The 21,486-nt window shown below is 43.3% G+C and overlaps 1 protein-coding gene across 4 annotated transcripts in view; it reads left to right on the forward strand.

The window, feature by feature from the left end:
- The window catches only part of nudt6 (nudix (nucleoside diphosphate linked moiety X)-type motif 6), a 119,302-nt gene that overhangs the window by 56,440 nt on the left and 41,376 nt on the right, over positions 1-21,486 (forward strand). The window contains exons 2-3 of one of the 4 annotated variants that reach the window (XM_059644592.1): positions 1,333-1,378; positions 8,125-8,180. The exons of 1 other annotated variant lie outside the window; for it this stretch is intronic. In XM_059644592.1, coding sequence (XP_059500575.1) covers positions 1,333-1,378; positions 8,125-8,180 — 102 coding nt within the window. Of the gene's footprint in view, positions 1-1,332; positions 1,379-8,124; positions 8,193-21,486 lie in introns of those variants that run through there. 2 more of the 4 variants (XM_048531210.2, XM_059644598.1) reach the window with 2 other exon arrangements.

The following is a 21,486-nucleotide window of genomic DNA, read 5'->3' on the forward strand; positions in this document are numbered from 1 at the left end:
GAGTTCTCCATGATGTCTTCACCAATATTTATCAATTAATTATTTGATGTAGAACGAAATAAATCTTTGATGGTTGTGGGAATTTGCTTGTGAAAATTGGTTGCTTAATTTCTTAGATTACAACAATGCATATACATTGAATGTACTTTTTTGGCTATACAATGCTTTGGAATATCCTGAAGCCATAAGAGTGCAAAATAAATGTAAGTCTTTCTTTCATTAATTCAAATTTCATGTCCATTTATTATCTACAAATCCAAATGTTCTACAGACTATCAGGTGTACCAATAGCATTTGAAAGCAATAAATTTTTTAAAAACTACCAATGAAATAATACAAAAGCTGAACAAATTATGTTACTGAGAAATGTAATGTTTCAGATAATACTTTGGTACATTTTCCATTGAGAAAAAGTTCAATGAAAGTATCATTAATGACTTAAGAAACACACAAAAAAAATTCTTAATAAACTGCTTCTCCAAGATTTTCTACACCCTTTGCAAACCCTGAAAAATGTGTTCTTGGGAATGCCTACTCCTTTGGTGTAAATGTAAGGTTAAATTTACATAATATGAATAAAACTAAATCAGCCAATTAGCCTTAATGGTTTTCTAAACTAATTGCTTTTGAAAGCTTTCAATCTCAACCGCAGTGTTTCTGTCATGTTGGTGAATGCACTACCTGCTTCATTTTGACCATTAAATCAAAACTGATACCTGCACAATGAGATATCCATCTGGATAATCTTGAGATGTGATGTGTGCACATACACTGCCTGAGGTGGCTTACTCCTTATCACTAAAGCTCTTTTACTCCTTATGTGCTGCAAGACTCCTTTGTTTACACCTGCACTTAGTAGGTTATCAAATACAGTTGTCTAACATTGTGTCTAAGACCTGTCTCTTCACATGTTCATTCTAGACTGTCTCTGTCTCACTGTTGTCAGATTCATGAGATTAGTTACATTATCTTGATTCACATGTCATACCACACTAACATGCACTGATGAATTTAGTTAAAATTCAGTGTTCCATGATTTTTAAAATTTATTCATGGGATGAGGGCACCGCTGGCTAGGCCAGATTTTATTGCCCATCCCCTAATTGCCAAGAAGGCAGTTTAGAGTCAACCGCATTTACCAGAGGGCTGGGATAGTCAGAGTGGTAGTCTGGAGGGAAACAAAGGCGTAAGGGGGGAAAGACAGGAAAGTGGAGTTGAGAAACATAAAATCAGCCACGATCTCACTGAAAGAATGAATGACCGACATTTTTTTAAATTCACGGGATGAGGACGTCACTGGGGAGTGTCAGTGCCTTCCATTTCTGGTTGCAGCAGCAGCGCGAGCGGAATCTTGGAGCAGGAGCCTGTCGGGAAGCCGGTGAGTCACTGTCTTTGAATCCTTAACAAGCTCACTTCGTGAACAGGCGGAGGTACGCTGAGCAGGAGCCGACACGGGACTGGTGAGTGAGCGAGTGAGGTAATATATTTGTGTGCCTGATTGGTAAGGTAACAAGTTTATTTTTTATTCTTTATTTTTTAAGTCTTGGGAATTTAGAATAATGGGAACGGAGGTCAGGGCAGTTGAATGTTCCTCCTGCAGAATGTGGGAGGTAAGGGTCACCACTAGTGTAGTCAGCAGGGACATCTGCGGGAAGTGCACCCAACTTTAGCTCCTTGAAAACCGCGTTAGGGAGCTGGAGCTGGATGAACTTCGGATCATTTGGGAGGCAGAGGGGGTTATTGAGAGGAGTTACAGGGAGGTAGTCACTCCTCAGGTACAAGAAAAAGGCAGATGGGTTACGGTCAGGGGACGGAAAGGGAACCGGCAGGCAGTGCAGGGGTCCCCTGTGGCCATTCCCCTCAACAATAAGTATACCGTTTTGGATACTGTTTGGCGGGCGGGGAACTTACCAGGGGAATGCAGTGGGGCACGGAGTCTGTCCCTGCTGCTCAGAGGGAAGGCGGAAGAGGAGCGGAGCAGAGCAGTAGTCATTGTGGACTCCATAGTTAGGGGGACAGATAGGAGGTTCTGTGGGGATGAGAGAGACTCACGGTTGGTGTGTTGCCTCCCAGGTGCCAGGGTGCACGATGCCTCTGATAGTGTTTTTGGGCCCCTTAAGGGGGAGGGGGAGCAGCCCCAAGTCATGCTCCACATTGGCACCAACGACATAGGTAGGAAGAGAGATGCGGATTTAAGGCAGAAATTCAGGGAGCTAGGATGGAAGCTGAGAGCTAGGGCGAACAGAGTTGTTGTCTCTGGTTTGTTGCCCGTGCCACGTGCTAGTGAGGCGAGGAATAGAGAGAGAGAGAGAGGAGTTGAACACGTGGCTACAGGGATGGTGCAGGAGGGAGGGTTTTCGATTCTTGGATAATTGGGACTCTTTCTGGGGTAGGTGGGACCTCTACAAGCAAGATGGTCTTCACCTGAACCAGAGGGGTACCGATATCCTGGGGGGGGGAATTTGCTAAGGCTATTCGGGTGGGTTTAAACTAATTCAGCAGGCGGATGGGCACCAAAATTGTAGTTCGCCTATAGAAAATGTTGAGAGTAGGGTGGTCCGAAATAAAGCTTCAGGGAAGCAAGATGGCACCGGCAAGCAAGAAGTTGGTTTGAAGTGTGTCTACTTCAATGCCAGGAGTGTCCGGAATAAGGTGGGTGAACCTGCAGCATGGGTTAGTACCTGGGACTTCGATGTTGTGGCCATTTCGGAGACATGGATAGAGCAGGGACAGGAATGGTTGTTGCATGTTCCGGGATTTAGATATTTCAATAAGAACAGAGAAGATGGTAAAAGTGGCGGGGGTGTGGCATTGTTGGTCAAGGACAGTATTACAGTTGCAGAAAGGATGTTTGGGGACTCGTCAACTGAGGTAGTATGGGCTGAGGATAAAAACAGGAAAGGAGAGGTCACCCTGTTGGGAGTTTTCTATAGGCCTCCAAATAGTTCCAGAGATGTAGAGGAAAGGATAGCAAAGATGATTCTCGATAGGAGTGAGAGAGACAGGGTAGTTGTCGTGGGGGACTTCAACTTTCCAAATAGTGACTGGGAACACTATAGTTCGAGCCACATTAGATTTGGTACTGGGTAATGAGCCTGGCCAGGTAGATTTGGAAGTAGGTGAGCACTTTGGTGATAGCGATCACAATTCTGTTATGTTTACTTTAGTGATGGACAGGGATAGGTGTATACCACTGGGCAAGAGTTATAGCTGTGGGAAAGGCAATTACGATGAGATTAGGCAAGATTTAGGGAGCATAGGATGGGGAAAGAAACTGCAGGGGATGGGCACATTAGAAATGTGGAGCTTATTCAAGGAAAAGCTCCTGTGTGTCCCAGCTAAGTATGTACCTGTCAGGCAGGGAGGAAGCTGTAGAGTGCGGGAGCCGTGGTTTATGAAGGAGGTGGAATCTCTGGTCAAGAGGAAGAAGAAGGCTTATGGTAGAATGAGATGTGAAGGCTTAGTTAGGGCATTTGAGGGCTACGAAGTAGCCAGGAAAGACCTAAAGAGAGAGCTCAGAAGAGCCAGGAGGAACCATGAGAAATTGTTGGCGGATAGGATCAGGGTAAACCCTAAGGTTTTCTATAGGTATTTAAGGAATAAAAGAATGACGAAAGTAAGATTAGGCCCAGTCAAGGATAGTAGTGGTAATTTGTGTGTGGAGTCAGATGAGATAGGGGAGGCGCTAAATGAATATTTTTCAACAGTATTCACTCTAGAAAACGACATTGTCGAGGAGAATACTGAGATACAGGCTACTAGACTAGGTGGGATTGAGGTTCACAAGGAAGAGGAATTAGAAATCCTTCAGAGGGTGAAGATAGATAAGTCCCCTGGGCCAGATGGGATTTATCCTCGGATCCTCTGGGAAGCCAGGGAGGAGATTACTGAGCCTTTGGCATTGATCTTTAACTCGTCATTGTCTACAGGAATAGTGCCAGATGACCGGAGGATAGCAATTGTGGTTCCCCTGTTCAAGAAGGGCAGTAGAGACAACCCTGGTAATTTATAGACTAGTGAGCCTTACCTCAGTTGTTGGTAAAGTGTTAGAAAAGGTTATAAGGGATAGGATTTATAATCATCTAGAAAAGAATAAATTGATTAGGGATAGTCAGCATGGTTTTGTGAAGGGAAGGTCGTGCCTCACAAACCTTATTGAGTTCTTTGAGAACGTGACCAAACAGGTAGATGAGAGTAAACTGGTTGATGTGGTGTATATGGATTTCAGCAAGGCGTTCGATAAGGTTCTCCACAATAGGCTATTGTACAAAACGCGGTGGAATGGGATTGTGGGAGATATAGCAGTTTGGATCGGAAATTGGCTTGCTGAAAGAAGACAGAGGGTGGTAGTTGATGGGAAATGTTCATCCTGGAGACCAGTTACTAGTGGTGTACCGCAAGGGTCGGTGTTGGGTCCACTGCTGTTTGTCATTTTTATGAATGACCTGGATGAGGGCGTAGAAGGATGGGTTAGTAAATTTGCAGACGACAGCAAGGTCGGTGGAGTTGTGGACAGTGACGAAGGATGCTGTAGGTTGCAGAGAGACATAGATAAGCTGCAGAGCTGGGCTGAGAGGTGGCAAATGGAGTTTAATGCAAACAAGTATGAGGTGATGCACTTTGGTAGGAGTAACCGGAAGGCAAAGTACAGGGCTAATGGTAAGATTCTTAGTAGTATAGATGAGCAGAGAGATCTCTGTGTCCATGTACACAGATCCTTTGAAAGTTGCCACCCAGGTTGACAGGGCTGTTAAGAAGGCATACAGTGTTTTAGCTTTTATTAATAGAGGGATCGAGTTCCGGAACCAAGAGGTCATGGTGAAGCTGTACTAAACTCTGGTGCGGCCGCACTTGGAGTATTGTGTACAGTTGTGGTCACCGCATTATAGGAAGGATGTGGAAGCTTTGGAAAGGGTGCAGAGGAGATTTACTAGGATGTTGCCTGGTATGGAGGGAAGGTCTTACGAGGAAAGGCTGAGGGACTTGAGGCTGTTTTCATTAGACAGAAGAAGGTTGGAGGTGACTTAATTGAGACATATAAAATAATCAGAGGGTTAGATAGGGTGGATAGGGAGAGCCTTTTTCCTAGGATGGTGACGGCGAGCACGAGGGGGCATAGCTTTAAATTGAGGGATGAACGATATAGGACAGATGTCAGAGGTAGTTTCTTTACTCAGAGTAGTAAGGGAATGGAACGCTTTGCCTGCAACGGTAGTAGACTCGCCAACTTTAGGTACATTTAAGTCGTCATTGGATAAACATATGGACGTACATGGAATAGTGTAAGTTAGATGGGCTTGAGATCGGTATGACAGGTCGGCACAACATCAAGGACCGAAGGGCCTGTACTGTGCTGTAATGTTCTATGTTCTATGTTCTATGCATTTTGCTCTGCATAACGTCAGTTTTTCCATTTGGACCTGAAGTTAAACTGTGAACCATTATGTGAATAAAAAGATTTATATGTGTGTGTAAGTATCTGTTTTATTAAAATAAACTTGACGTTTATTCACGCACTCATAATTTTTTTGATTTTTCACGGACTGACTCCTTGTACAGTCAATCTACTCACCTTTTGTCAGCAAAACGTCTGGGTTGGATCTCAATCCAAAGTTGCAGGTTTTAATATATAATGCATTCTGGAAATATGTATGATTCACTGCAGAGCTGGTCTTTCAAGCAGCGTATTATAACTTTCAGTGGTATAACATTTCCAAGGGGAACATTTGTAATTTGTAATGTATTTGAAGAAAGGCCAATTTTCAAAGGCTAACATTTGCAAAGGTTGATTGGAAACAGCAAGTTTAAACTAAATTCATAACAAAGTAGCGGAAGATATTCAAGGAAAAAATAATGAGGGTGCAGAACAAATACGTTCCCACAAAGAAAAATCTAGTGTCCCTTGAATATTAAGGCTAGAATAAAAATCAAGGAGAACTTGCAGACCCCAAGAGCTCAACATTGCAGAATTTCTCTAGGATCATAGAAAATGCAACAAAAAAAGAAGAAAATGGGGAGCAAGAAGTGGCTGCAAAAAACATGCTGAAGGATCCAAGAATGTTACATAAATACATGAATAGCAAGAAAATAACCAGGGAAGGCAGGTTCGTTTTTTTTCAAAAGGGAAGGGCATGTCTGACGACCTGATTGCACTTTGAGGAGATCAGTGAGGGTCATACAATAGATCTGGTTCAAAATGTATTTCAGCAATTTTGACAAGATTTTGATCGAATAGTCAAGCTCACCCTAGTTAACCCAAATGCCAAATTGGATACAAAATTGCCTGAGTGGCAAAAAGTGAAGGGTATTGGTTGACAGGCATTTTTGTGACTAAAAGGCTGTTTTCATGGAGGCCACAAGGATAAGTAATAGGTCCCTTGCAAGGTATACATCAATAGTATATATTTAAATGTAGGTAACATCATGAGGAAGTTTTCTGGATGATGTAAATATTGGCTTTTGAGAAAGTGAGGAAGAAAATGAGATTGCAACATGTTGTTAATGGACTGGTCAGGTGAATGAAAAATGGAAAATAGAACTCAATCCAGAGAAATGTGAGATAATGCATTTGGGGAGGGAAAATGAGCCAAGAGAATACACAATAAATAGGACACTGGGAAGTGTAAACTAGAGGAATCTTAGACTGCTTGTCCACAGACTCCTGAAGGTAGCAAGTTAGCTGAGGAAGTTCTTTCCATTAATGGATGAGATATAAAATATTAATCCAGTGGAGCTGTGCTGGAAATGTAAAACACTTATTAGGCCATAATTATGACTCTAGTCACCCCATTACAGAAATGCTGTGATTGTACTGGAGAAGGTAAAGAGAACATAAAGAGGCTATTGGCAGGACTTGTAAAGTTTAGCTCTGGGGAAAAATTGAACAGTTTGGGATTGTTTTATCTACATTAGAAGCAATTGATTGGAAATTTAATTTAGGAGTAATACATTATGAGGGGCATTGGTACAGGACACATGAAGGTCCCAAGTCCTTAGCAGAGAGATCAATAGCCAGAGGAAATGAATTACAGTAGTTGATAGAATTAGAGAGAGATGATTTTTTTTCCACCCAACGAATAGAGAGTGACCTTGCTTGAAAAGGAGATAGAGATGAAAATATTCATCACGTTTGAAAAAAATACTTTGATATTCTCTGTGGTACCATAAGTACCGCAGATTTGATACCTCATTGAGTCCTTTCATCAGAGTGTGTTCACATTGCTCAGTATCTAGTTTTACAAAGTAACCATCTGAAAGTCACCATTTCTATACTTGTTAATTAACTGAAGTCTGTGATGTACTTAAATGGAGAATATGCAAAGGTATTTTTTATTGGACAAATACAAACACGGCCCAACAATATGTGAGTGAAGGAAAGATAACATACAAGAAGTAAAACTTCTTTTGTAATCACACCACACACTCTGACAGTGTGTCACCGGATTTGAAATGTTAACTTTGTTTCTCTGTCCACAGACTTGTTCAGTTTCTCCAATACTTTCTGTCTTTGTTTCAGATCTCCTGTATTCACAGTTCTTTGTTTTTCTTTCATTTTCTTATGGATTCTGATGGTTACAGCACTGCCTTTGTTCAACTTATACTGTGAATTATTGTGTTCCTTACCTTTATTTGGGAGATCACTTAAAGGAAGGATTTAGATAAGGGCTGTCGAGTGTAGCTTTAAAAAAGACAGGTCACTGGCTGCTTAATTCACCTGCTTTGAGAAGGTTCTGAGGCTTGTTACAGAAAAAGAAGTCCAGCCCAAAAATATTTCAGCTCCCTAGCAGAGGCTACAGTGCTTGTAAAACAAAATCTCAGAGACCAGAAGTATGGCCCGTCCAGTGGCTGATTGAAGTCCCTGACTTCGCAGGACCCCAACAAAAGGCAGAAAGGGAAACCTGGGCTATCTACTTGTTTGCTTCTACACCTTTTACTTCCACAACCTAGCAGCCTCAGAATAAACACAGACATTTGAAGATATTAACTGAAAAAAAGGACACTCAAGTTTTATTTTCTGTACTTACGTTTTGCAAACAATTTGTTTCATGCTAATTTCCTGTGATCTCCATATCTGCACTTCAGGTTGGGCACATATTCAAGCTTTGTTTCTTGTCCATCCTGCAGGTGCTGTGTTTGATGAAGCCACTGGTAAAGTTCTGGTTGTGCAAGATAAGAATAAGGTAAATTGAATGGTAATAACCCATTTCATACCTATTGGGTGAGCTTGACCACATTCCAAGAAAAAGGCAGTTACTGGGTCATGGCAGCATTTGTTTGATTGTTGTTGGTAAAGCATCTAATAAGTCACATTCATAAACCAGTCAGATCATGACATCAAGTGTGAAGCACCTACTTAAATGGGGAATAGACAAAGTTTTCTGCACAAAAATTAGGTAACTCTATTCATCGTGACATTCATACGTGTTATTCTCTCATCCTCAATATGAATACCTCATGCTAACAAACTAAATTACCTGGAATAAGAATTAGGGTGCAAGTTAACAACTGTTTTTTAGCATACTTACCAAAAGTCAAGCATAGAAAAGTAAATGAAGAAGTAGTAACTTGTTTATTTTGGCTGACACATAAGGTATGAAAAAAAACATCAATAGATGTATTTATGTGTAATCTCAACTTTTTTGGTGAAAATCTAATTTGTTTTAACTAAGCTGATCAATGTAATTTTTAAACATAAAATGAATTCTCGTCTTGCACACTTTTTAATGGAGAATCCTATATAGATGGAGGGAAAATGCTACAACACTGCAAATCTATGATGTGTTCCGCTCCTATTATGTAAATGTACAGGGAATCAGTAGAAAGATAGCTGAGTAAATGGGATTTTGTCCCAAGAGAACGTAGAACATAGTCCAGTACAGCACAGTTATGAGTCTACTACCACTGTCAGCAGCGCATTCCACACTCCCACCACTCTGTGTAAAGAACCTACTTCTGACATCTCCCCTATACTGTCCTCCAGTCACCTTAAAATTATGCCCTTCGTAATATTCATTTCGGCCCTGGGAAAAAGTCTCAGACTATCCACTCTATCTATGCCTCTCACGTTCTTGTAAACCTTTATCAAGCCACCTCTCATCCTTTTTCGCTGCAATGAGAAAAGCCCCAGCTCCCTCAACCTTTCCTCAAGACCTTCCTTCCAGGCTAGGCAGCATCCTGGTAAATCTCCTCTGCACCTCCTCTAAAGCTTTCACATCTTTCCCTTAATGAGGTGACCAGAACTGAACACCATATTCCAAATGTGGTCTAACCAGAGTTTCATAGAGCTGCAGCATGACCTCACGGCTCTTAAACTCAATTCCCCTGCCAATGAAAGCCAACACACCGTACGCCTTCTTTACAACCCTATCAACTTGGGTCGCAACTTTGAGGGATCTATGGACGTGGACCCCAAGGTCCGTTTGTTCCTCCACACTGCCAAGAGTCCTGCCATTAACCCTATATTCTGCATTCAAATTCGACCTTCTAAAATGAATGACTTCATACTTGTCTGGGTTGAATTCCATCTGCCACTTCTTTGCCCAGCTCTGCATCCTGTCAGTGTCCCATTGCTACCTACAATATCCCTCCATGCTGTTCACAGCACCACCAACCTTCGTGTCATCGGCAAACTAACCTACCCTTCCACTTCCTCATCCAACTCACTTTTAAAGATCACAGAGAGCAGAGGTCCCAGGACAGGTCCTCAGTCAAGTGCACGTGCATCTTGCCTTGTGTCAGTGTGGCATGTTGGTCTAGCACTTGTACTATGTGGCTTTAACATTTGTGCCAAACACATAGCACCTGCAGCAAGCAGTGTAACATGTTTAGAAATCTTAGGGGAGTGAAGTGAAGACCATGGGGGTACCAGATCAGTCAGGTAGCATAGCACAGTTAGTCAAGAACAGCCTCTTATACTAGTCCCAGACTTTGGCCATGGTCCGGCACCTGGTCAGGGTGACATTGCAGAGGAAGACTGTGCCTTTGTCCAAAGAGATCCCTGAGCTTCAGGCTGAACACTTTCCATCTACTACCACTATTTGTTTTCTATTGGACAGCCAGTTTTGTTCTCCTGAAGACTGCCCAATAAGGACAGTTGCCTACAAGAACTGCCTGAAGCTATCTCTCTGTTTTCTCTCTGAAGACTACCCTCTTTCCCAGAGTACTTGTTTATATAATCTACTTCTAAAGCCAGGTAGTTTATGCTATGTCAGTCATTTGTCTGAATCTTTTTGGCCAATGTCCATTGGACAGCAATTCATGATATTGGATGACATTATCCCGTTGCCCATGTCATTTGAAGGTTTTTTTATATTTCTTTGAAGAATAAAAGTATTTTATTTTCAAAAACATTGTACTAATAGTAGCGTGTTGTGGCTCCTGATAATTTTTGTGGAAGGCTAGTCACTTCTGTAACATAGTTAAATGAGGTCTCAAACTGCACAGAACTACTGAATATGGAATACCAAAAGCACACTATTTTATGGGGCACCCTAATTTCAAACAGTCCTCCTTTTGAGAAGATAATATCTTTGATGATCTCTCACAATTATCTTTAACCAAACTATTTATTTCTCAGTGCTGTGACATATGCATGGAATTTCTTATTATAGTTGTCTCAGTAGGTTGCCAGCAGAAGGTGGGCTTCCAAATGGGGCAAATATCTCACTCTTTTTGGTTTCCCTGTTTTCTGCTTTCATTTTCCCTTGTATCAAGTTTTTAAATTTCTCCCATATCCTTTTGAGGTCTTTGGCTCATCCTTAGCTGATTACAGTGATGTCAAGGAAAGCAACCAATTATGCATGAACTTAAGAAAAATTCAACAGCTTTTCCTTCACCTGTACCCACAATTCAGTTCATTTTAATTTATACCCACTCTCACCAATACCACTATGATTATTTTAAAGTCAGTTTCTCTATGGACTTTGTGTCAATACCTTATCATTTAAAATATGTTTCTTGCTCTTCAGGTCACAGTAACCATTTTGTGAAGTACGTTAGATATCTGAGACCTGTTCTTCAATTCATTTTCACCATGCATTCCCTTACAATAGTTACTTCAAATGTACTTCAAATTTTACACAATTTTAAAGGGGACCCCAATTTCCAACATTTTCCCATAATTTTTTTTTTAAGACTCCCTACACTGTGGAAACAGGCCCTTTGGCCCAACAAGTCCACATCACCCCTTGGAGCATCCCGCTATAACCCACAAACCCCTGAACACTATGGGCAATTTAGCATGGCCGATCCACCTAGCCTGCACATCTTTGGACTGTGGGAGGAAACCCACGCAGGCACGGGGAGAATGTGCAAACTCCGCACAGACAGTTACCCAAGGCTGGAATCGAACCTGGGTCCCTGGTGGTGTGAGGCTACAGTGCTAACCACTGAGCCACCGTGCTACCACGGACAAACTTAACAGGATAAACTATAGCCTACACATTCAAGCAACCTGGCCTGCAAGTACTCACCGTCACTTGTCTAGACTTGTGGGCACATCTCCATCTGCAACGTCCTCCCCATACTCCCAAATTATTACCTATGGAGACAAAGGAATGAACATGACCCTTACTCTGGAGGACAAAGGCACAGTCTTCCTCTGCAATGTCACCCTGACCGGGTGCCTGACCATGGCCAAAGTCTGGGACTAGTATAAGAGGCTGTTCTTGACTAACTGTGCTATGATACCTGAGTGATCTGGTACTCCCCTGGTCTTCATTTCACTCCCCTAAGATTTCTAGACATGTTACACTGCTTGCTGCAGATGCTGTGTTTGGCACAAATGCTAAAGCCACATAGTACAAGTGCTAGAACAACATGCCACACTGACACAAGGCAAGATGCATGTGCACTTGACTGAGGACTGTAGTACAGCACAGCCACCTGCTTGACTGACAAATGGCAATGTTGCACAATGTGAGTCATAGCAGGGTAAGGCAAGGCATGCCAGAAGGCATTAGAAGATTTGCACCGAGAAAGTAAGGGAGCAGTCCTGATAGGCAGCCTGCTCTACGCCATGTAATGGGCTCCATTCCCAACCATACAATGTTGTTTGCTGGTGTCTCCTGCCAAATAGGTCTGTCCTTGCAGGCGCCGTGCCAGTATATTGGAGAATGCCAGGATAGTGGCAGTGACTTCCTGAAAGTGCAGTGCCAGGGTAAATGGGGCTAGTACTGGTGAATTGTGCTATGCTCTGCACTTTTACTGTGGACAAAGAGGAAGTAAGCATTGTATTGAACCTGCCAAAAGACACTCTGTCTGATTTCTATTTTGAGTCTTCGTGACTGCTAATTACTGTGGCCAATTTCGTAAGAGCACAACCCATGGTCGGAACCACCCTTATAGCTAGTGAAAGATAGAGAAACAGATGGGTGGAAGGATTATGGAAAAATGTAAAAACAACAGGGTTGTTGTGGTGGTTGATTTTGACATTTGATAAGTACATCAGGGAGGGTTACTTGAAACAATACGTATATAGTCTAACTAGGGATGGGGCCGTACTGCACCTGGTACTGGGAAATGAGCCTGGCCAGCGAGTAAAGTTCCATTAGGGGAGCATTTTGCGAACAATGAACCATAATTCTGTAAGCTTTAGGTTACTTACAGATTAGGGTAAGAGTAGTACTTAGATGAAGGTATTAAATTGGGGAAGACTAACTTTGACAGCATTAGGGAGGAACTGGAGAATGTTGATGTGGGGGGGTGTGACTGTTTATGGGTAAATCCACATCTGTCATGCGGGAGTCTTTTAAAGGCCAAGTGATTAGAGTCATAGCACATGGAAACAGGCCCTTCGACTCATCCGTGCTGATGTGGTTTCCAAAACTGTAGTCATCCCATTTGCCTGCACTTGGCCTATATCCCTCTAAGCCTTTCCTACCCATGTACCTGTCCAAATGCCTTTTAAATGTTGTATTGTACTTGCCTCTACCACTTCTTCTGGCAGCTCATTCCATATGGCACCACCCTCTGTGGAAAAAGTTGTCCCTCAGGACCCTCTTACCCCCCACAGCTTCAACCTATGCCGACTAGTTTTAGATTCTACTACCCTGGGAAAAAGATCTTGGCTATTAACCTTGTCTATGTCCCTAATCATTTCATAAACCTCTATAAGGCCATGCCTCAGCCACCCATGCTCCAGGGAAAAGAGTCCTAGCCTGTCCAGCTCTCCTTATAACTCAAACCTTCCAGTCTTTGTAACAGCCTTGTAAATTTTTATTTTTGTGTCCTTTCAAGTTGAATAATAGGAGGGCGACCAGAATTGTACACAGTACTTCAAGTATGCCCTTGTAGATATCTTGTACAGATGTAACATGACATCCTAACTGCTGCACCAAAGCTCTGATCCATGAAGGCAAGTGTGCCGAATGCACTGTTCACCATCCTGTCTGTGACGCTACTTTCAAGGAACTGTGTACCCACATCCCTAGTTTCTCTATTCAACAACACTTCTCCAGGACCCTACCAATAGCTATATGAGACCTGCATGTTCATGAAAGTGGGACAGTTTGGAGTATGAACTGCAGATTTATCCAAATGCCACATAGGCAAGTGGAAATAGTCTCCACAATGTTTTCTACCATTATGGTGAAAACTGTTGGTAGGTTGTCAAATATCCAACATAACTGCTATATTGCAAACAATTTTCTTTCCATTGCTCACGAATTTCTGAAGCCTTATCTCTGTTCTCCTCAGTAGACCTGGGATCTCCCCAAGCAAGCTGTTTCCTATATCTTTCCTTCCGTTTGGACCTACTGCTCACTAGCACTGGATACATCATGAATTTCAAACTTCTTAATCTCAGTCTTTACCCTAGCCAGACTGCTGAATTTTACACTTGGGAGTTCCTGAACCCCTCGAGAAAGATTCTCTTTCTTTGATTTGAGATGAAGTAGCCTGTGAGGAGGCATTGACCTACTGGTATTATCACTGGACTATTAATCCAAAATTAAGGTAATGTTCTGGGCACCCAGATTCAAATCCTTCTATGGCAGATAATGTAATTTGAATTCGATAACATAAATCTAGAATTCAGTTTCTAATAATGACCATAAAACTATTGTTGATTGTCAGGATAAATCCATCTGGTACGCTAATATCTTTTAAGAATGATAATTGTCATTGTTATCTCGTCTGGCCTACATGTAACTCCAGACCCATAACAATGAGGTTGGATCTCAACAGTCAGGGATGGGCAATAAATATTGGCCTAGCCAGTGATGCCTACATCCAGTGAATAAAAACAAAATTTGCGTAATGAAGAAGATCTAGTGAAAAGGACAGCCAACAGTTTAGATGATTAATAGCAAATGACAAACATAACCATGCAGCTTTGTTGTCAGCCTACATGGTAATATTTTTTCCTGAGATCTATGAAAGAATGCAAATAATAGTTGGAGAGCCTGTTAGTTCAGAGAAGACACTGCCTCAGGTCTCATAGGCTGGTAGGGCCATAGATTTGTGATGTTTATAGTATTTCACCTTTAACCAAGCAACAAGATTTGTTGTTGATTCCTGGCCATGCCTCTTTGCATTGTCCAACACAAAGAGGTGAGTTAATGGGTGTCTCCTAGAAAGAAGAAAGTGCATTTGTGGATGTACACGTGTCAAAAGGAAACAGAAGCAAATGACAATCAGGAAAGGAGAATGTTGAACTGGTAAGTAGATATGAAGTGATACATGAACCATGAGGAAAGTAGATTGTACAAAGGCCAGTTAGCTTGAATAAAATTGTTTTTCTGCAGCTGCCAAGGGAACGTGGAAATGGTGAGAATGCATTTTGAATGAGAGTGAGAGGTCATAACATAGGAGCATGAGTAGGTCAGATAGCCCTTCAAGCTTGCGCCATTATTCAGTGAGATCGTGCTGATCCTCTACCTCATTTCTACCATCCGACATTATTCTCAGATTTTTCAATTTACTTAATACCACAAAATCCATTGGTTTTTATCTCGAATATATTCAACAACTGAGCCACAACTAGATTGTGGTGCAGATTAACAACTTTCAAAGTGATGAAAATTCTTTTAATTTTACTCCTATATGGCTAATCCCTTACCCTGGAACTGTGACCCCATGTCCTAGTTTTCTCACCTAAGGGAAATATTGTTTCAGTACATACCCTGTCAAAGTCCTTAAGGATTGTACATATTTCATTTAGATCATCTCTCATTCCAAATTCCAGACAGTATAGGCTTACTGTATTCAGTTTGTCCTCTTAGGACAATCCTGTCACCCCAGAAACCATTCTAACAAATCTTCATGAAGGCAAGTACACCATTCCTTAGGTAAGAAGACCAAAATTGTGCATAATACTCTGGATATGGCATCATCAAGGCCTAGGCTCATTGTAAGACTTCTTTATTCTTTTGTTCCAATATCCTTTATACCAAAAGCTAACATTGCACTTAAAATATATTGGATGCTGAAAATCTTAAATAAAAACAGACAGTTCTGGAGAAACTCAGCAGGTCTAAAGAAGAGTTACATTAGACTTAAAATATTACCTGTTCCTTTCTCAACAGATGCTGCCAGACCTGCTGATTTTCTTCAGTATTTTCTGTTTTTATTCCTAATGTACCTGTTACCTACCTAATTGTTTGTTGTGCCTACACATTGCGTTCCTTTGATTTATGTACAAGGATCAAATGCAGAATTTCCCAATTTCCCACTATACACAAAACAGATCTTTGTTATTAGTAAAGTAGACAACTTCACACTTCATTGCAATATTTTCCACCTGCCGTGTTCTTGTCTACTTGCCTAACATGTCTTTATCCTTCCGCAACACCCCTGTCACTCAGTTTACCACTCAATTTTGTATGATCGGCAAATTTGGATCAGTTCCACTCAATTATTTCAACTAAGTAATTGAAGTAATCTGCAAATAGCTAAGGCCCAAGGCATCCCACAGTTTACAGCCTACCACCCAAAAATGATTGATTTCTTCCTACTCTGTTTGCTGGCCATCAACTAGTCTTCCATACAGGCTGTTTATTACTTTCATCCTCATGATACTTTGTTTGTTTAATGATCTCTTGTAAGCCACCTCATCTGATGCTACTGCAATTTTGAATACAAAGCATTCACTGGTTCAACAGCTTCATACTTTCTCATTAAGTTCACTGTGCTAAGTATTTGCTTAGTGAAGTATGATCTTGGCAGAAGAGTGAAATTGATTGCATACATGCTTACTTGCAGGTCCAGCATATGAACTCATATATCACAACCATAAACTATCCCACTCATCGCTGCTTAGTGTGTCATTTAGTTCAATGATACCCTCACAACAGTCATGGTGCCTTTCTCCTGCAGTTGCCTACTATACCATCAGGATTTGAGCCGCCATGACAAGCCAGAGGCTGACTGCAGACAATCAAAGGCAAACTGCAGACCTCCTGGCTCATGACATCATTGGATGATCTACAAACATATGTTCAGCCATGCTTTCAACTTGAAAGGCTATCAAGTTGATGACTAGACTGCATCTGAAATACTTCAGGAATACTCTGGAAGAAACCTGTGCATTACCTTCCAGAGGATGTGTAATGGTTCCATGATCTTCTGTATCCTATGTAGAATAGGAAGATACAGTCAGGTAAACAGTGAGCAGCTGAGGAGAAAGAGGAAGAGAGAGAGAAAAAAAATGATAAGGAATGGAGGAGGCAGCAAACACAAAAACTTTCCACCCAGACATTCCATTAACAGCTCAACTGATAACAGTACTAATGAACATAATCCCAATTCACTATGCACCAATAGTCCCATATACTTCCTATCGATCACAGCATCCATTTGGTCAGAATGTCAACATAAGAGAAGAGTTCAGGGCCAGCATATTCCTATGAAAATGAAGGATAAGGATGGCAAGATTCGGAAACCTTGGGTGACAAAAGAAATTGAGTTTAGTCAAAAAGAAAATGGAAGTGAACATAAGGTTTAGCAAACTGAAGACAGGCAGAGCCATAGAAGAACATAAAGAAAACTGGAAAACATTCAAACAAGAAGGCTTTTTATATGTATACAAGGTGCAAGAGATAGCTAGGAAAAAGGTAGGTCCACTCAAGGGAATTAATGTGTGGAGCCGGAGGAAGTGGGAGATGTCCTTAACGATCTAGACTTCCAAAAGGCCTTTGATATGGTGCCTCACGGGAGGCTGCTGAGCAAGGTGAGGTGTTTGAGGTGAGCTACTGGCTTGGATTAAGGATTGGCTGTCAGACAGGCGACAGAGAGTTGGGATAAAAGGCTCTTTTTCGGAATGGCAACCGGTGATGAGTGGTGTCCCACAGGGTTCAGTGTTGGGGCCGCAGCTGTTCACCTTAAATATTAATGATCTGGATGAAGGGACTGGGGGCATTCCGGCGAAGTTTGCTGATGATACAAAGATAGGTGGACAGACAGGTAGTACTGAGGAGGTGGGGAAGCTGCAAAAAGATTTAGACAGTTTAGGAGAGTGGTCCAGGAAATGGCTGATGAAATTCAACATGAGTAAATGTGAGATAATAAAATGTGAGGCTGGATGAACACAGCAGGCCAAGCAGCATCTCAGGAGCACAAAAGCTGACGTTTCGGGCCTAGACCCTTCATCAGAGAGGGGGATGGGGGGAGGGAACTGGAATAAATAGGGAGAGAGGGGGAGGCGGACCGAAGATGGAGAGTAAAGAAGATAGGTGGAGAGGGTGTAGGTGGGGAGGTAGGGAGGGGATAGGTCAGTCCAGGGAAGACGGACAGGTCAAGGAGGTGGGATGAGGTTAGTAGGTAGCTGGGGGTGCGGCTTGGGGTGGGAGGAAGGGATGGGTGAGAGGAAGAACCGGTTAGGGAGGCAGAGACAGGTTGGACTGGTTTTGGGATGCAGTGGGTGGGGGGGAAGAGCTGGGCTGGTTGTGTGGTGCAGTGGGGGTAGGGGACGAACTGGGCTGGTTTTGGGATGCGGTGGGGGAAGGGGAGATTTTGAAACTGGTGAAGTCCACATTGATACCATATGGCTGCAGGGTTCCCAGGCGGAATATGAGTTGCTGTTCCTGCAACCTTCGGGTGGCATCATTGTGGCAGTGCAGGAGGCCCATGATGGACATGTCATCAAGAGAATGGGAGGGGGAGTGGAAATGGTTTGCGACTGGGAGGTGCAGTTGTTTGTTGCGAACTGAGCGGAGGTGTTCTGCAAAGCGGTCCCCAAGCCTCCGCTTGGTTTCCCCAATGTAGAGAAAGCCGCACCGGGTACAGTGGATGCAGTATACCACATTGGCAGATGTGCAGGTGAACCTCTGCTTAATGTGGAATGTCATCTTGGGGCCTGGGATGGGGGTGAGGGAGGAGGTGTGGGGACAAGTGTAGCATTTCCTGCGGTTGCAGGGGAAGGTGCCGGGTGTGGTGGGGTTGGAGGGCAGTGTGGAGCGAACAAGGGAGTCACGGAGAGAGTGGTCTCTCCGGAAAGCAGACAGGGGTGGGGATGGAAAAATGTCTTGGGTGGTGGGGTCGGATTGTAAATGGCGGAAGTGTCGGAGGATAATGCGTTGTATCCGGAGGTTGGTAGGGTGGTGTGTGAGAACGAGGGGGATCCTCTTGGGGCGGTTGTGGCGGGGGCGGGGTGTGAGGGATGTGTCGCGGGAAATGCGGGAGACGCGGTCAAGGGCGTTCTCAATCACCGTGGGGGGGAAGTTGCGGTCCTTAAAGAACTTGGACATCTGGGATGTGCGGGAGTGGAATGTCTTATCATGGGAGCAGATGCGGCGGAGGCGGAGGAATTGAGAATAGGGGATGGAATTTTTGCAGGAGGGTGGGTGGGAGGAGGTGTATTCTAGGTAGCTGTGGGAGTCGGTGGGCTTGTAATGTAAATGTGAGGTTTTGCACTTTGGAAAAAAGAATACAGGCATTGACTATTTTCTAAATGGTGAGAAAATTCGCAAAGCAGAAGTACAAAGGGATCTGGGAGTGTTGGTCCAGGATTCTCTAAAGGTTAACTTGCAGGTAGAGTCCGTAATTAAGAAAGCAAATGTAATGCTCTCGTTTATCTCAAAAGAGGGTTGGAATATAAAAGCAGCGATGTGCTTCTGAGGCTTTATAAGGCTCTAGTTAGGCCCCATTTAGAATACTGTGTCCAATTTTGGGCCCCACACCTCAGGAAGGACATACTAGCCCTGGAGCATGTCCAGCGGAGATTCACACGGATGATCCCTGGAATGATAGGTTTAACGTATGATGAACGGCTAAGGATCCTGGGATTGTACTCAGTAGAGTTTAGAAGGTTGAGGGGAGATCTAATAGAAACTTACAAGATCATGTGTGGTTTAGAAAGGGTGGACGCTGGTAAGTTGTTTCCGTTAGGCGGGGAGACTAGGACCCGTGGGCACAGCCTTAAAATTCGAGGGGATAAATTTAAAAACTGAAATGAGACGACATTTCTTCAGCCAGAGAGTGGTGGGCTTGTGGAATTCATTGCCGTGGAGGCCGGGACGTTGGATGCCTTCAAGGCAGAGATCGACAAATTCTTGATCTCGGAAGGAATCAAGGGTTATGGGGAGAGTGCAGGGAAGTGGAGTTGAAATGCCCATCAGCCATGATTTAAATGGCGGAGTGTACTTGATGGGCCGAATGGCCTTACTTCCACTCCTATGTCTTATGGTCTTAACAAATACTTTGCATTGGTATTCACAAAGGAGAAGGACATGGTGGATGGTGAGGTTTGGGAGGGGTATGTTGATATTCTAGAGAATGCCTGTTTAAAAACAGTGGTGGTGTTGGATGTTTTGAAAAACATTAAGTTAGACAAGTCCCCAGGACTCGATAGGATCTATCCCAGAAACCTAAGGGAAGCAAGTAGGAAATTGCTGGGGCTAATATGAAATCTTAATGCTTTTTTCGTTACATGAGAGGAGCCAGAGAATTGGAGATTGTGAGCTTTATCTTCACCAGATTGACAATCACTTTCATGACACAATGTCAGAAGTAGCATTCAATAGGGTTGAGCAAGCTCATAACCAACAAGTCAGATCTTGCATGTGGCAAATGATAGTGGACAATTAAACTAGCAGGAGGCAGCTCCAGAAGCATCCCCAGTCTCGATGGTGGGAGAGCCCAATATCAGTATAAAATATAAGACTAAAACATTTACATCTATCTTCAGTCAGAAATAATTAGTAGATGATCCATCTTTGCTTTCTTCTGAGGTCCCAGTGCTACAACTGCTAACCTTTAGCCAATTCACTTAATTCCACATAAATTTGTTTAAAAAATGCTGAAGGCATTGGAGACTGACAGACCAAAGGCCCTGACAACATCCCAACAATAGTAATGAAGTCTTTTGCTGCAGAAATAGCTGGGCCTGTAGCCAAGCAGTTCTAATACAGCTACAATATTGACATCTATCCAACAATGCAGAAAATTGCCCAAGTATGTCCTGTGCTCAAAAGAAAGGACAAATCCAATTAATTACAAAATTTCTCACTGAAGCTAAAATTGGGTTCTGCCAGCATCACACAGCTGCTGGATTTATTACAGCTAAGGCCAAAACAAGGACAAAAGAATTGAACTCTTGAATGAAGTAAAAGGATTGCCCTTGAGTTCAAGGATAATGGGAACTGCAGATGCTGGAGAATCCAAGATAACAAAATGTGAGGCTGGATGAACACAGCAGGCCAAGCAGCATCTCAGGAGCACAAAAGCTGACGTTTCGGGCCTAGACCCTTCATCAGAGAGGGGGATGGGGTGAGGGTTCTGGAATAAATAGGGTGAGAGGGGGAGGCGGACCGAAGATGGAGAGAAAAGAAGATAGGTGGAGAGAGTATAGGTGGGGAGGTAGGGAGGGGATAGGTCAGTCCAGGGAAGACGGACAGGTCAAGGAGGTGGGATGAGGTTAGTAGGTAGGAGATGGGGGTGCGGCTTGGGGTGGGAGGAAGGGATGGATGAGAGGAAGAACAGGTTAGGGGGGCAGAGACAGGTTTGACTGGTTTTGGGATGCAGTGGGGGGAGGGGAAGAACTGGGCTGGTTGTGTGGTGCAGTGGGGGGAGGGAATGAACTGGGCTGGTTTAGGGATGCGGTGGGGGAAGGGGAGATTTTGAAGCTGGTGAAGTCCACATGGGAACCCTGCAGCCTAATGGTATCAAAGCGGAATATGAGTTGCTGTTCCTGCAACCTTTGGGTGGCATCATTGTGGCACTGCAGGAGGCCCATGACGGACATGTCATCTAAAGAATGGGATGGGGAGTGGAAATGGTTTGCGACTGGGAGGTGCAGTTGTTTGTTGTGAACTGAGCGGAGGTGTTCTGCAAAGCGGTCCCCAAGCCTCCGCTTGGTTTCCCCAACGTAGAGGAAGCGGCTTCCTCTACATTGGGGAAACCAAGCGGAGGCTTGGGAACCGCTTTGCAGAACACCTCCGCTCAGCTCACAACAAACAACTGCACCTCCCAGTCGCAAACCATTTCCACTCCCCCTCCCATTCTTTAGATGACATGTCCATCATGGGCCTCCAGTGCCACAATGATGCCACC

This window comes from Stegostoma tigrinum, chromosome 1, assembly GCF_030684315.1.
Source record: "Stegostoma tigrinum isolate sSteTig4 chromosome 1, sSteTig4.hap1, whole genome shotgun sequence".
Classification (NCBI taxonomy): Eukaryota; Metazoa; Chordata; class Chondrichthyes; order Orectolobiformes; family Stegostomatidae; genus Stegostoma; species Stegostoma tigrinum.